Consider the following 16,410-nt stretch of genomic DNA (forward strand, 5'->3'; position numbering starts at 1 on the left):
AAGTGAAAGTGGTTTATAAGAAGCTAGTTGAAATTCTGTGCTAAAACAACTAGACATATCAAATGTTTTGTTTAGCAAAGTTATAACCCATGTGCCAAAGCACAAGATGTGCACCTTGAATCAATTTATAAATTCAAATTGGGTTTTGCTTCATTCTCTACAGTGAAGTTAAAGGCTCTTTTGTATATCATCCAGCATGTCACAAAGGCACATTTGAGCCTGTCAGTATTTTTTTTTAAAGTTGGTTTGGGGCAGTGGTGAAATGTAAAATTTGTTACTATTGGTTCTGTGGGCGTGGCTTGTGGGAGAAATGGGCTTTTTTTTTTACTTTTTTAAAGCATTTTTTACAACCTATTCAGCTGAATAGGTTGTAAAAAATGCTTTTAAAAGTAAAAAAAAGGCTCTGACGGTCACAGCTGTGGCGCGCAATTGTCAGAGCCTTTTTTTTAATCTTTTAAAAGCAGGTAGTAACAACACCCGGGCAGGTGGGTGGAGCCTTACGCTCCCATTGCTACCGGTTCTCCGAACCACCTGCCAGAATCGCTACCAGATCGCCCAATTCAGTCCGAACCGGGAACATTTCACCCCTGGTTTGGGGACTCTATGATTAGATTTTATTTATTTTTTATTTATTTTATTTTATTAGATTTCTATACCGCCCTTCTCCCGAAGGACTCAGGGCGGTGAACAGCCAAAAGATAAAACACAGGAATACAAAATTTAAAATAGATTAAAACAGATTAAACAATTTGGCTCAATTTTAAAAATATCCCATAATTAAACAAATTAAAATTAGTGTTTAAAATTTAAATTTTAAAATTTTAAAAGGGAGAAGATTTAGGCCAGGCCAGCTTGATGAAATAAAAACGTTTTAAGCGCGCGGCGGAAGGTGCTCAGATCCGGGATCCTCCGTATCTCCGGGGGGAGCTCGTTCCAGATCGTAGTTGCCCCCACAGAGAAGGCTCTCCCCCTAGGGGCCGCCAGTCGACATTGTTTGGCCGACGGCACCCGGAGGAGCCCCTCTCTATGGGAGCGTACTGGCCGGTGGGAGGCTATTGGTGGTAGCAGGCGGTCCCGTAGATAACCAGGTCCTAAGCCATGGAGCGCTTTAAAGGTGGTAACCAGAACCTTGAAGCACACTCGAAAGACCACCGGGAGCCAGTGCAGCTCGCGCAAGAGAGGTGTTACATGGGAGCTCCACGTTGCTCCCATAACCATCCGCGCGACTGCACTCTGCGCCAGTTGGAGCCTCCGAGTGCACCTCAAGGGGAGCCCCATGTAGAGAGCGTTACAATAGTCCAGACGAGAGGTGACGAGGGCATGAGTGACCGTGTGTAGGGAGTCCCAATCTAGAAAGGGACGCAACTGGCGAATTAGGCGAACCTGATGAAAAATCCTCCCGGTCATGGCCGTCAAGTGCTCTTCTAGAGACAGTCGTGAATCCAGGAGGACGCCCAAGTTGCGAGCCCTTTCCGTGGGGGTCAATGATTCGCCCCCAATAGTCAGCGATGGCGCCAGCTGACTATATCGGGACGTCGGAAACCACAGCCACTCAGTCTTGGATGGGTTGAGCCTGAGCCTGTTCCTCCCCATCCAGATCCGTACGGCCTCCAGGCACCGGGACATCACTTCAAGGGCATCGTTGGGGTGGTCCGGGGTGGAGATGTACAGCTGGGTGTCGTCAGCGTACTGGTGGTACTTCACCATGAAACCACGGATGATCTCGCCCAGCGGCTTTACATAAATGTTGAACAAAAGGGGCGAGAGGACCGATCCCTGCGGCACCCCACATATGAGGGGCCTCGGGGTCGATCTCTGCCCCCCTGTCAACACCAACTGCGACCGGTCGGAGAGAAAGGAGGAGAACCACCGTAATACGGTGCCTCCCACCCCCAACTCTTCCAACCGGTGCAGCATGATACCATGGTCGATGGTATCAAAAGCCGCTGAGAGATCTAACAGGACCAAGACAGAGGAGCAACCCCTGTCCCGAGCCCTCCAGAGATCATCAACCAACGCAACCAGTGCCGTTTCCGTGCTGTACCCAGGCCTGAAACCCGACTGGAACGGATCTAGATACGACGTTTCATCCAGGTACTGGGGAAACTGTCGTGCAACCACACTCTCGACAACCTTCGCAACGAAGCGAAGGTTGGAGACTGGACGATAATTAGGCAATACTGCCGGGTCCAGGGAAGCCTTCTTGAGGAGAGGCCTCACCACCGCCTCCTTCAAGGCGGCGGGGAAGGCACCCTCACCCAATGAAGCATTTATAATCCCCTGGAGCCAGCCTCGCGTCACCTCCCGGGAAGCCAGTACTAACCAGGAGGGACACGGGTCCAACAAACATGTGGTTGCATTCAGTACTGGGATAAAAGTACTGGGAAGTTATAGGAACAGTTATATTTTGGAAGAAAAGTCTAAAAGCATAATTTAAGTGCAGCTCTTTCCAAGATTTTGCCCTCAAATATGGCTATGATCCTTGGAGTCATTAACCTTAGAGAGTAATCTTGAAACAATGGGACTTACATTTGACAATCTGTGTATATGGGCATGCTTTAACTCATGGACAGTAATGGAATCAGATCTCATCGTGAATATTGTTACTGGTATCAGTGAGATTCCCAGCCACTCTCTCATTTTCTCAAAAATGACAAATTCAATTGTCTTAATGACACAAAATATTGCAACTGGAATTTTAACTACTAAATCAATTCCGTTATTACTGAATGTTACTGCATGCTTTTGGCATACGTATCTTTTTTTCAAACAGTTCTAAGGATCATTTTAAATGTTTGTTTTAATGGCAAATATTTCGAAGGACAAAAGTTTAGACATTCAGCGTCACAGTCATTAAGATTTCCTGATATCTCTCCATGCCCCCCTACATCTTTGCCCTTGTCACTCCTAAGATAAAAATGCTTCCAGAAGGGTGAATTTGGCAAATAATCTCTTAAACGTTTTCAAAAGACTTACTGTTTTGGATTTTACTAGATTTTTTCCCCCACCTCAAAGTGTTGTTTTCTTCTGTCAAAGAAGCTATATTAATTCGATATTTCTCTTCAACAGCTGCTGCTTTTTGTTGGATAGTTTTCTCCATGTCTGCCATTTTGACTTTCTGTAGTGGAGAAAACAAACTGGGTTTTGGAAAAGTGGAAAGTAACATACATATTTCTATCATCAATGAAATCTTTTTTTTGCTATTGTTGGAAGAGCACTGATATCTGAGTACTGTTTAAATTAGTACTGAACTAGAGAATTTTTATCTTAATATTAGGCACCTTATGGCCATTTCTTTTTAGAGGTAGTCATTTGCTTGATCACTATGCAAGAAAAGATGGAATTTTAACTGACTTCCACAAAATCACTGTAGCTTAAAACTACAGCATCATTGCTGGTTGATCTTATCTTTGTTGGTATTTAACTACCCAGATTTTAACTATTTTTATTTCCAGATAACCTTTTCAATGAGCTTGTTTTTTGGCTACAAAGTGATGGCATCTGCAAATCTCACATTAATGTTCTATCTCCAGTTTTAATTCCAGCTGCCATCTCTACTAAACCTGCCATTCTTGCATGCTTTGTATCAGGGGTGAAATGCTCCCACTTCGGACCGGATTGCCCGATCCAGTAGCGATGGAGGCGGGTGGTCCGGAGAACCGGTAGCAAAAATCCCTGCCCCCCCACCCATTGCCCAGCTGAGCCGTGCAATCAGAGGCTTTTTTTTATTTTTAAAAGCATTTTTTCTACAACCTCTTTGGCTGAAGAGGTTATAGAAAAAATGTTTAAAAAAAAAAAAAAGCTTCTGCCGATCAGGCAAGTCAGCTGGGATTGTCAGAGGCTTTAAAAGGTTTTTTTTTTTTTACCAACCTCTTCATCCGAAGAAGTTGTCGAAAAAATGGTTTTCAAAGTAAAAAAAAAAATTGGCCACACCCACTCAATCATATTACACCCCCCCCCACCAAGCCATGCCCACAGAACCTGTAGTAACAAGTTTTACATTTCACCACTGCTTTGATTCAGTGTCAGTATCTGTTCATTTAACAGTTACTCAGAATAATTATCAGGTGTTTGTTATATTGCACATTCTGGTATGATTGCACAATCAACAAATTTTGCTATATTCAATAAAGTTCAATCTTACCGTTTTTGCTTTCACCCATATGTTATTTAGCTAACTAACATTATCTTATTAATGTTAGTTAGCTATTCTCATGTCCTGCTCTCCCCATGTTTTGTCTCTCCTTCTTAAACAAACCTTTGTTTGCACAAAGAATTAATGCATTGGCTCAGTGATTTGCATGAGAATTGCTTGCCTCTGTCTTGTTCGGGGACAGAGTAAAGTAAGCAAGTAAAAGAGAGTTGCAGAAGTAAGGTTCCACGACAAGGGAGCTACCAATGGTGACTATAGCAATGAGATACAAAGAAAACTAGAGGCAATTGAAAGCAGTTACAGCAACCATTAAACAGAGCACATTTCACAATTCTCAGCGATGTAGTATTCAGCAAATGGCCCATTATCAGAGCAGAAAATCAATCTCTGAGATGCAGAGGCTAAGTTTTTTTCTGTTTGGTTTGATAAGGAAAAGAAAAAATATGATTAATGGCCTTTTCAGGAGCATCTGTGGCGCAGTAGCTGAACATGGGACCTGAATTTGTTGTTCCTGCACAACTAAACATGGTGGTTCTCTTCACCAAAGGCCACAGGATTTAATGGAATTTTAAAAAGATACACATTGAATATTGATGCAGATGAAAGCTGTCTCTTGCAGAGGTAAAGAAAAGCTCCTAGCATGTGAGCAAGGCTGATTGGATGGTTGTGCCTCTGGCCTTGGAGGAAGAGCATTACAGGCAAAAGGGAGGCGATTCACCCATCCCCAGGACAGCAGGAGGAACAAGGGGCTTATTATCCTCCTCAAGAATAAAACTCCTCTGGAATTGCAGAGTGACAATATTTGGATCCCAGTCACTGGGAAGGAGCCAATGTTACTCGCTACATGAATATGTGGAATTATCCTATTCTGAGCTATTTGGGGGATTATTAAAAGGAAAGGCAGGGCTATCCTTTTAAAAAAATAATCACCTACCACCAGCAAGTAAAAAGTAATGTTAGACAAGTTTCAAAAGGGTAGTCACATCACAGATCTCACCTCCTTCTGAAGTTCCAACTCTGCTTTGTGAAGAGATGAAGCAATAGCATGAAGAGTTTCATTCTTCTCATTCATTTCATTCTCCAATGTCTTTTATTGGATAAAAACATTTTTTAAAATAATTTCAAGCATTTGCATCACATTTTCACAGTTATTCCATGAAAATGTATGATTTTAGTAAAATAAAGCACACTTATTAGAGATTTCTTTCCAGATAATATTGTGCATACCGGGGATAGGAATACTCTTTTTTTTTGTGTGTGAACGATTGAAAATGCTCCAAATTTCACAAGATCTGATCCAAAAAGTTACAATGATTTTTAAATCATATTTAGATTTAGTGAGCATTATAGTCTCCACCAAATTACCCAGCAGTACTTTCTTTAACTCAAGCAAGATTTTAGGCAATTTACTCTTTTATGTTTGAACTACAGTTCTCATGAGCTCTTGCTGCTAGCTCATTGGAACTGATGCAACTGAAGACTCAAATTACCTATCCAACCAAATAAGACTTATAGGATAGGGTTTTATTCATTTGAAATAGGAGTTGGGTAGACCTCAAGTTCCATGCTAATTTTTTAATGGATTTTTTTAAATTTGATCGAATTCTATAGCTGCCTATCCCAACAGGTTACTCTTACCTTTTTTTAAAAGCATGTTTACCAGTGCTTTGGTGAAGATCAACTACACCCTTCACCACACCTTAAGAGTTATGGTTTATTCCATTCCTCTGTTTTATCTGTCATGAATATTTCTGCCTTCCAAATACATAGATACACATTTTAGCTCTTTTGCTCATATTTAAAATACCTAAGAGTAGCTTTCTCTTCAATAAAATTATGTTTACTTTTTTCTAACCCACCAATAATTCATTTCATGAAAGACCGACCAAAGGAATTTGCTGGGCATTTTTTCTGTCTGATAACTTTTACTGAAAGGAATAAGCTTGCATGAACTATACCCGTGATGGCGAACCTATGGCACGCGTGCCACAGGTGGCACATTGAGCCATATCAATGGGCACACGAGCGTTGCCTTAGCTCATCTCCAGTGCATATGCACACATCGGCCAGCTGATTTTAAGTCAGGAAACAGGCTGTTTCTGGCCTCCGGGGGGCTGGGGAAAGCTGTTTTTGCCCTCCCCAGGCTCTTAGAAAGGCTCTGGAGTCTGGGGAGGGTGAAAAACGGGCCTTCCGGGCCATCACGTACCAAGCGGGGGGAGCGCAGGGGGTTGCGCGCGGGGGAGCGAGGTGCGTTGAATTATGGGTGTGAGTATACACGTGCGACACCCCCCCCCCAGCTTTTGGCACACGATGCCAAAAAGGTTAGCCATCACTGAACTATACGCTTTCACTTCATTATATGCACAAAGTGGCTAGGGTGATGTAAGATTTAAATTGGAGTGAGACAGAAAAGGGAGAGGAAGATAGCCTGGTTGTACAGATGCAGATTACATGCGAGACAGATTACAAGTTCCCTGCCTCCTCTGTCCTGTAACTTTTCCCTTTCTTTCCCTTAAAGACTTCCCTTAAAGTCTTCAGTGAATTGGCAAACACCTATTCACTTACACAAGGCATGGCAAGCCCTTTGCTGTCCCACATTCATTTAGCTTCTTGAAAGATCGAAGCTTATTCCCAAGCATGGAGTAATACAATCTAGATTTGTTCACCTCAGCCTCATTCTTGCTAGGAAAAAAAGGCTTTGTCTTGGAACAAATAAGAGATTTAATGGAAGGTGCTGAATATGATCCAGACAGGAACTTGAAGGCTGCAGTTGCAGAAGTCAATTAATCTGGACCAGGCATCTGAAGAAGTAAAGTGGGTGGAAAAATCCCTCCTCTTGGAGAAAAAATGGAGTCTCTTGGCCGTCATCTAGAGTAGAATAGAGCTAGAAGGGACCTTGAAGGTCGTCTAGTCCAGCCTCCTGCTCAAGCAGGAGAACCTATACCATTTCAGATAAGTGACTTCTTAAAAACCTCCAGTGATGGAGCACCCACGATTTCTGAAAGCAAGCTGTTCCACTGATTAATTGTCCTCACTGTTCGGAAGTTTCTCTTTAATTCCAGGTTGCTTCTCTCTTTGATTACTTTCCACCCATTGTTGCTTGTCCTGCCCTCTGGTACTTTGGAAGATAATTTGACCCCCTCTTTTTTGTGGCAGCCCCTCAAATACTGGAATACTGCTATCATGTCACCCCAATTCTTTTCTTTAGACTAGCCAGATCCAAAACCTGCAGCCGTACTTCATATGGTTTAGTCTCCAGGCCTTTGGTCATCTTAGTTGCTCTCCTCTGAACTTTTTCCAAACACTCAACATCTTTTTTGTAGTATGATGACCAAAATTGGTTGCAGTATTCCAGATGTGGTCTTACTAGTGTTTTATAAAGCAGCACTGTTTCTACATTCAGATAATTCTGCTTTAAAATATGCTAATCTACTATGTGAGTTCTAGCCTCATCTTGAAGACAAAGCCATCTAGTTGTAACCTTGGGCCAGACATTCACTCGCAGCCTTACAAAAGAGCCAGTGGCAAACTTATTTCCAAAAAAACCCCTGCAAGGACTTAACCAGGCAGTTATTAGGAATCAACACAAAACAAGCAAACAAAAATCTGCTGCATAGTCTTTGGTATTTTGAATGTATCTAATTGTTCTTTGAACATGCCTCTGGTTTTTGTATCAGAGATTTATCATTTTTATTGAAACTTCATTCTCGTAGGCTCCATTCCATCTTAACGTTTTTTGCACTTTGAATCCTGTCCACCTGGATCTGTGAACAACCTGCACCTTGGGTACCATGGGAGACTCACGTGGGAGACACTGGATTTTCATCAGCAATAAATGCGTTATTCTATCTCATTGAAATTGTTTGGACATTTGGCTACCTAAGCTAAAAGAAAATTCTATTTCTAATAAAACTGATTTTAAATTAAATGATTGATGTTTTAATTGTCTCCTCAAAAGGAGACAGGATTGCTATTCTCTGACCAAAAGCCTCAAAGTTACTATGTAAGAAGAGTGTAATACAGAATTGGTTTTCCATTTCATTTTTACAGTTAATATCACCTTGTTGTTAACCATTATTATTAGGGTTACAGGTAAATTATGCATGTCAGACTATGACAGCCCTTCTCTCACATAACCTTGGGTTAAAAAGGAGCCTGAACAAGACTTTTTTCCCTCCAGGAAGATTGGCGTGTGGGCAGCAAGAAATAACTACAGTAGAGTAATTCATAACCAGAGGCTGCATTAGCTCTATCCCCAAGACTGGCAGTGGGGAGGGCCAAGAGGCATGGTGGAAAGGGGCCTCTCCCATGTATCTTCACCTCATGTTCTCATCTTTTCTACATCAATGGAAATACTCATTTGTTCTTGGGATTTCCCTCATGCAAATATCCATTTGTTCTTGGGATTTTCTGCATGCCTTTCTTACTCATCTAAAGTTTGTTGTGTTCCTCTCCAGCATCTCAGTGGCAATGTTCAAGTGTTGGTATAATTTAGCCAAAAAACAGTGCCCCATTTCTGTTCCCACATACAGCCCAAGGCAATATTGATAGCTTTCCTCCGATTCCCTACTAGAACTCTTGGCAGCTGGATAAGTTCAGCCCAACCCCTCAATCAAGCCTTATAGGTGGGACCAATATTTGGGTAATCCAACTTCTGGAAGAACTATCTTCTGTTTGGTCATTTTAGGGCAGCTAGATCTTCTCCGTGTATATGAATCATACAGTGAAAAGCTGCTTATCTCCCTGTACATGGAGTTCAGGTGATAATCCATTACTTCACAACATGTTATCCTCTTAGCCCCACTTGGTCTCATGTGATCTCACTATTCCCTTCAAATCCACTATGATGGTCTTAGGAACTGAAGACATTCTGTGAGAGCTTCACCTGTGACTTAGTATGCAGGAAGAGTAGGATTCCTGTGAAACAACTCTGTAAACTAGAAGGTTCAAAACTAGACACTGCATCGATGCAGAAGCCTTGTGCATGAATTCACAAACGATCACTTGAAGAATTGCAGTAGCAAGGAATAAACCAATTCTTGATTTGTATATACTTACACTGAACTTAAAATTTAATGGTCTACAGGAGGTTATCAAAAAAAAAAGAAAAAAGAAAAGAATGTATTGGCAAACTTGCCATATTTTCCATTAACGGAAATAGAATTCTTTGAAGGCAAAGCTTCCATTGCCAAAAAAAAAAAAAAAAAGCCAGTGAGGATGGACCATATTTAAAGAGTGCCGAAGACAGAAAATTATCTCAATTAAACATCTACCCCAAATGCCAAAGCAATTCTAGGTGATGAAATCAAAAGTTTAAAACAAGAAAGAAAATACAAATGATACTCAACCACCATATCAGAGGAAGAAAATGCCAGGGGGTAAAAAATAGCAGTGTAGGGTTTCTAAAGCAGTGTTGGCTTGCTAAAGAAGCTAACTTTTTAGTAGTTGGGGTTTTTTTTGAGAGAGAAGGAGGGGATGAAATGGATTAAAGTATCCTAAAAAAAAGCTTGGCCAGCAGACTGAGCAAGAGCATTCTATGACAAGTTCCATTTGTGGTTATAGCTGTACATGTGTAGTACATTATTGATATTTATATTCCAGTTGCACATTCCAATATATTCCAATATTAGAAATTCTCCTTGTTCTTCACAGATTTGTTTAATGGTTCAAAAGGCTTTATAGTCAAGGGTTGCTGGACCTAATCAAAATACTAAAGCAAATACTAGTTTAATAAATTATCATTATTCCCACTAATAACTCTCCTTTTCCCCAACTAGCAGGTGGAATCTTGGGAGAGTTGCATCTAATATATATAAATAGGAAGCCTAAAATAGACCACATTGCTACTTATTACATAGATGCCTCAATTGTACTTTTTAAAAAAAAATCAATACACATGCCTTGATTTTGGCATTTAACGCTTCTATATTTTCCAAGGCAGTTTGTTTCTGCTTCTCAAATTCCTGGGGAAAAAAAAAAGGGAAATTAACAGAAAAATATACCTGACAATAAATGTTCAATTCTTAATTTTTTGTGGCTCCCAATGAAGTCTTGGTGTACGTCTCCCCTTAAGGACTTCAATTCACACTCTGACCAGCTATGCACCGGATGAGGCTAACATAACTTTTTTTTAATTTATTATTTTTATTTATTATTTGTCAAACACGTAAGATAACAGATATAAATATAAACATGATTATGAATACAGGATAAGGATACGAATAAATGGGGACAGTAGGACAAGGACGGTAGGCAAGTACGAATAAATGGGGACAGTAGGACAAGGACGGTAGGTGCATAATTCTACTGATAATAGGAAAAAAACATTTACTAATAAGTTTCAGTAAGTTTACATCTTACTGAAAACTTCCATTCAGATTGAAACTCAGAGCCTTAAATTGCTTCCCAATTGGGCTCATTAATGCCATAAGGTAAAGGTAAAGGTTCCTTTCACACATATGTGCTAGTTGTTCTCGACTCTAGGGGGCGGTGCTCATCTCTGTTTCAAAGCCAAAGAGCCAGCGCTGTCTGAAAACATCTCCGTGGTCATTTGGCCGGCATGACTAAACGCCAAAGGTGCAGGGAATGCTGTTACCTTCCCACCAAGGGTGGTCCCTATTTTTCTACTTGCATTTATTACATGCTTTCGAACTGCTAGGTTGCAGAAGCTGGGACAAGTAACGGGAGCTCACCCCGTTATGCGGCACTAGGGATTCGAGCTGCTGAACTTCTGACCTTTCGATCGACAAGTTCAGCGTCTTAGCCACTGAGCCACTAGTCCCTTCATTAATGCCATAGTGTTAATCTTTATCCATTACTGAAAGGAGAATGAAAAAAAAAGTTTGAAATGACCCAATGTGGTATTGCAGTATTGACCTTCCTTACTTGCAAGATATCTGCCCAATCATAAAATCTCATGCAGTAACTAAGCCATTTTACAATATCAGTTCAAAATTCAACACTTTATTGCTTCCTGTTTGGAGTTGTTTGCTTCATGAATTTGTTTACCGTAATTTCTATACCTGTCCATCTGAAGCAATGACTCTAGGTGGCTTATGATTCCAAAACTATAAACGCAATAAAAACATCCAAAATAAATATACACAGCAACCAAGATAATTAACCAGTTAAAAATAAAGCCAGGAAATAGGGGTTTTAACACCTTCATGTCCAAGCTCGAAAACACAGCCATGTTTTTAAAGCCTTACAAAAGGCCAAGAGGGTTGGAGCCATTCTAATCTCCAAGAAATGACTGGATGGATGGATTTCTGATTAATTATTCCTGAAGAAATTTTGTTCCACTCAGGAACAAGCTTTAATGGTTTATGACTTTTGTTTTTTATTTTTTATTTTAGTCTTTTAGTGCTAAACAAAAATGAGAGCAGCAACTCAGGCTATTATAAGAATACAAGTTATACAGAACAACACCACACATCATCCAAGCAATGCCTATTTGCAACAATCATATTGGCTGAGATTTGTAAGAAAAAGCTTTTAATTCAAGTTACAATAGCCTTCTGTACAAAGCAAAGCAACTTTTGATAAGTAGGAAATGCACTTACTTCTCTCTCTTGTTCATAAACTCTACCTAGCAAAAAACTGTTATTCTGAATAATCTTCTTCTGCTCCTCTAATTCCATCTCAAATCTCTTTGTTAAAGATTGCTCTGAGGAAAGGATAAAGGGTTTTTTAAAATCTATTTTTTAATTGCATTGTGCCTGAGTCCTGGAAACTCGCATATGAATTTAGCATGGTAATTTCATATAAATAGCCATGTGTACAGCACCCATATCATATCCTTATTAATACATTTCCCAAGACACCCAAACATACGCTGCTTCTATTGTATGATAAGACTCCAACCATAAATACAATGTGGCAAAATTTTATGTGTGCAGAATTTTGTATATAACAGGAAGATTCCTGCAACTTGTTAGCAAAATATTTTCTCTTGTAGCTTTGTGTTTATTCCATATTGCTAATGTGTTTGCTTCCTTCTGCCTTTGACAACTGATTTTCTACCTATTTGTTTTATATATTTATATTTACTTGAGTTGTGTAGTATTTATTTATTTTTAGGGCAATTTTTGTAAAAATATAATATATAACCAAAAATATGGTTATAAGTTTATTCTTACTTAGGCCTGGATAGTCTAGGATGGTGCTATGTGCTTGTTTCCCCCAACATTGTTCAATTTTGTTCACCATTTTACATGTTGTGACTCGTCTTCCACCATCCCTTCACACTATTCCCAACCCCAAAGTTGGTGAATATGTTTTCTTAAATCAGAATGGTTTAAGTCGGGGGTCGGCGAACCGTGGCTCTTTCGCCCTTCTCCTGTGGCTCCCTGTCACACCCACCAGTAGTTAACTTTTTCACTGGTAGTACCGGCTGATTTCATCCATCCATTCATCCCGGGCCCAGTGACTCCTCGTGTGGCTTGAGAAGAGAAGAGACTCGCTCCCCTCCCAGTCACTCCTCATGTGGTTGGCCCAACCCGTTGCCCCAGTCACTCCTCACATGGCTTGAGAAAAGAAGAGACTCCTCACCTGGTTGGCCCCGTCTGTCCCCCACCCCTCCTCCCTTCACTGGATAAGAGAAGGAAGAAGAGAGTCCCAGTCACTCCTCGCCTCGCTATCCAGGAAGTCACTGCTATTCAGTGAGAAAGTAAGTAAGAGATTCGCTCCGTGCACGGCCGAAAGGGGTAGGGGGGAAACCTCCCAAATGCAAGCCAAACCGCTCAGCTGAAGAGGTTGTAGGAAAAAAATGCTTTTAAAAGCCTCTGAGATCCCAGCTGAGTTGCCTGATCGTCAGAGGCTTTTAAAAGCATTTTTTTCCTACAACCTCTTCAGCTGATAAATAATTCTATTCTATTCTATTTTTTATTCAGTTTGACAGCTGACTACACCCTACCCTCCAATACACGTGTTCGAAATGTTTTGTGGCTGGGTGGGAGTGATGCTGAGTTGGCCACACCCACCAGGCATGGCTGGGGGGGTCATGTGACCAGGGGGAGTGGTGAGTTGGCCACACCCACCAGGCATGGCTAGGGGGTCATGTGTCAAGTTGGCCATGCCCACCCAGGCATTGCGGCTCCCACTGTTTTGTTTTCTGTGGGAAATGGGTCCAAGTGGCTCTTTGAGTGTTAAAGGTTGCAGACCCCTGCTGTAAGGCTTTATTAGTCTCAGAATACTCTTACTAGTTTTATAATTAATATTAATTAGTATAATAATAATTAGTACCGTATTTTCCGGCGTATAAGACGACTTTTTAACCCAGGAAAATCATCTCAAAAGTCGGGGGTCGTCTTATACGCCGGGTACCCAAATCTGAGTTGCTGGCGCTGACCGATGACACTTTGGGAGCGCCGGCAACATTGAGGGGAAGCTGTACTCCAAATTAGTTCCAACCTACAAGAGGTGCCAGGCAGTGCGCGGCCCACGAGAAAGGAACGCGTCCCCACTCTACCCCAGAATTCGGGTCACCTTCCTTTCTTTCCCAGCAGTCCACAGTGAAAGCGGCGCCGCGGTCGACCTGGGCCAGCGCCTTGCACACCTGACTCTGCGTCTCCATTATGAGAAGCTCCATGCGACTTCGCATGTCTCCGCCCCAGTCGCGCAGCTCTCGCAATCCGCTCACCGGAGGAGCCATGAAGTGCTCGCACCGCCTTGCCAGATCTTCCTCGTCCTCCTTTCCCCATGGCTTTTCCAGTTGTAATTGCTGCTGCTGCTGCCACCGAGGCTGCTCCTTCATCTCCGCCCGCCGCACCAGACCCAGCCCAGCCAGCACCGCCGTGGCTCCCGCAGTCCAAGCGGATCGGCACCCGGGCTCGCAGGCGAAGGGTGGGAGTGCACAGCGCACTTTCCTGGCTTGGCGCCGATCCGGGCGGCTGCAGAAGGAACTGGGCACCGGCTGTCATGTCTTTTCTGCTGTGCGGGATTCGGCACCTGGGCTCCCGGGGTTTAAGCCTCCAGGCCGGCCCGCGCTGCTCCAGGATGTTCGCTTCGGGCTCCTTGGAATCGCTGCTGGGCGGTTCTTCCCGTTGGGGCGATGGTGGGTGGCAGCGATCGGCATCGCTTGGACTGCAGGAGCCACGGCGAACTCCTTCCCCACGAGGTATTGCTCTGCATTTCACCACCTCTTCCAGGCTCGCAGCCACCCACCATCGCCCCAATGGGAAGAACCGCCCGGCAGCGATTCCAAGAAGCCCGAAGCAAACATCCTGGAGCAGCGCGGGCCGGCCCGGAGGCTTAAACCCCGGGAGCCCAGGTGCCGAATCCCGCACAGCAGAAAAGACATGACAGCCGGTGCCCAGTTCCTTCTGCAGCCGTCCGGATCGGCGCCAAGCCAGGAAAGTGCGCTGTGCACTCCCACCCTTCGCCTGCGAGCCCAGGTGCCGATCCGCTTGGACTGCGGGAGCCACAGTGGTGCTGGCCGGGCTGGGTCTGGTGCGGCGGGCGGAGATGAAGGAGCAGCCTCGGTGGCAGCAGCAGCAACAATTACAACCAGAAAAGCCATGGGGAAAGGAGGAGCAGCGCTAAATTACCTTCCGGGGTGGAGGGGTGTGTGTGGAAGAATAGGTGAAGCTAAAACGGCTTTCTCGTTCATCCCGATGTCAGGAGAAGCGGCTTGAGGGGCGCCCGAGCTTTTAAGATTTTAACCTGGGCTAATCGGGCGGGGGAAAGAAGTGCTCTAGTCTGCAAACGAGGCAGGGTCTTGGGTTTAAAGGGTGGGGGGGCAGAGAAACTTTCAAGGCAGTTTTCTCTTAGCCAGAGGTAGAATCTGAACGGGAGAATATGGGCGTCGCTGCGTGGATTGCATTATTTCGCTCATTTCTGGAAATATCCCTGCGCCCCTTTTCGCCTCCCGGAATTATGTGGCTCCCACCCACCCCACCCCACAACAGATCTGCGCGAGAGGCCAGAAAACTGTGGGTTTCGTGTGTGTGTATGTAACAAAAGGTGCAGATGTCTTTCCCCCCCGTTTCTTTCCGGCTGCAGCCTTTCTTCTGAATGGGGTCGGGCTGGATACGCTGCGAAAGAGATCGGCTTGGGGAAAAAAAAACCGGTCTGCCGCCTTTACCACTACCTCCCCTCTCCACAAACACACACTTTTTGTTGTTGTTTGTTGCTGATAACATTCCCCCTCTCTCCCCCCCCAATTCCACGGGTTCAAAGCCGCCGAGAGAGAGAGAGAGAGAGAGAGAGAGAGAGAGAGAGAGAGAGAGAGAAAGAAAGAAAAAAAGAGTTTTGATTCTGCCGGCTTATCGCGAAGGCATTGGAACAAGCAGCCTAAAACTAGGAGGCGTGTAAAGTCACGGCTTAACGTTGCCGCAATGAGACTTTGGTGCCTGTTTGTGTGGACGGTGTCCATGCTCGCGGTGTCCATGTATCGAGACCTCTTTTAAAGCTCCTTTTTGATAAACCCCCCTTGTGCCTCTTCTCCGGGTTTCTTGGTAACTGGGATCCGCTACACGTGCAAAACGGAGTCCCGAAATGGCTCTCCCGAGGTTGCCCGCTCTCACCATTACTGCAGCCGTCCGGATTGGCGCCAAGCCAGGAAAGTGCGCTGCGCACTCCCACTCTTCGCCTGTGAGCCCGGGTGCCGATCTGCTTGGACTGCGGGAGCCACGGCGGTGCTGGCCGGGCTGGGTCTGGTGCGGCGGGCGGAGATGAAGGAGCAGCCTCGGCGGCAGCAGCAGCAACAATTACAACCGGAAAAGCCATGGGGAAAGGAGGATGAGGAAGATCTGGCAAGGCGGTGCGAGCACTTCATGGCTCCTCTGGTGAGCGGATTGCGAGAGCTGCGCGACTGGGGCAGAGACATGCGAAGTCGCATGGAGCTTCTCATAATGGAGACGCAGAGCCAGGTGTGCAAGGTGCTGGCCCAGGTCGACCGTGGCGCCGCTTTCACCATGGACCTCCTTGGAATGCTGGAACCAGCTGGTTGCTGCGCGGAGTTTCCCCCAGGCATCCATGGAGATATTACCGACGCTCTGACTTCCCCAGACCGGTGGACCTCGCCATCAGTGGGGGTCAGCTGGGGAAGTCAGAGTGTCGGTAATACCCCCCTAGATGCCTGGGAGAAGCTCCGCTCAGCAGCCAGCTGGTTCCAGCATTCAGCAGCATACAGCCTTGACTAGATTGGCACAGCTTTCTGTCAATGTCATCAGTCAGTGCCAGCAACTCAGATTCATGAAGCTGTGCGGATCTCGACAAGGCTGCATGGGTGAAGGAAAAAAACCTGGTACAAAATA

At 44.1% G+C, this 16,410-nt stretch overlaps 2 protein-coding genes across 4 annotated transcripts in view; one reads left to right on the forward strand and one right to left on the reverse strand.

The window, feature by feature from the left end:
• Window positions 1-8,076, forward strand: part of LOC117673283 (uncharacterized) — a 60,158-nt gene extending 52,082 nt beyond the window's left edge. Inside the window, exon 22 of the mRNA XM_087886597.1 lies at window positions 7,867-8,076. The gene's annotated coding sequence lies outside the window, so the exon portion shown is untranslated. The remainder of the gene's footprint in view (window positions 1-7,866) is intronic.
• The window catches only part of FLACC1 (flagellum associated containing coiled-coil domains 1), a 42,077-nt gene that overhangs the window by 460 nt on the left and 25,207 nt on the right, over window positions 1-16,410 (reverse strand). For 2 of the 3 annotated variants that reach the window (XM_034430652.3, XM_060688101.2), the window contains exons 12-15: window positions 11,716-11,819; window positions 10,054-10,116; window positions 5,151-5,240; window positions 2,977-3,118 (exon numbers count right to left, since the gene is read on the reverse strand). In XM_034430652.3, coding sequence (XP_034286543.1) covers window positions 2,977-3,118; window positions 5,151-5,240; window positions 10,054-10,116; window positions 11,716-11,819 — 399 coding nt within the window. The remainder of the gene's footprint in view (window positions 1-2,976; window positions 3,119-5,150; window positions 5,241-10,053; window positions 10,117-11,715; window positions 11,820-16,410) is intronic. The other variant, XM_034430662.3, reaches the window with a different exon arrangement.

Source organism: Pantherophis guttatus, chromosome 1, assembly GCF_059756535.1.
Source record: "Pantherophis guttatus breed Tessera chromosome 1, ASM5975653v1, whole genome shotgun sequence".
NCBI lineage: Eukaryota > Metazoa > Chordata > Lepidosauria > Squamata > Colubridae > Pantherophis > Pantherophis guttatus.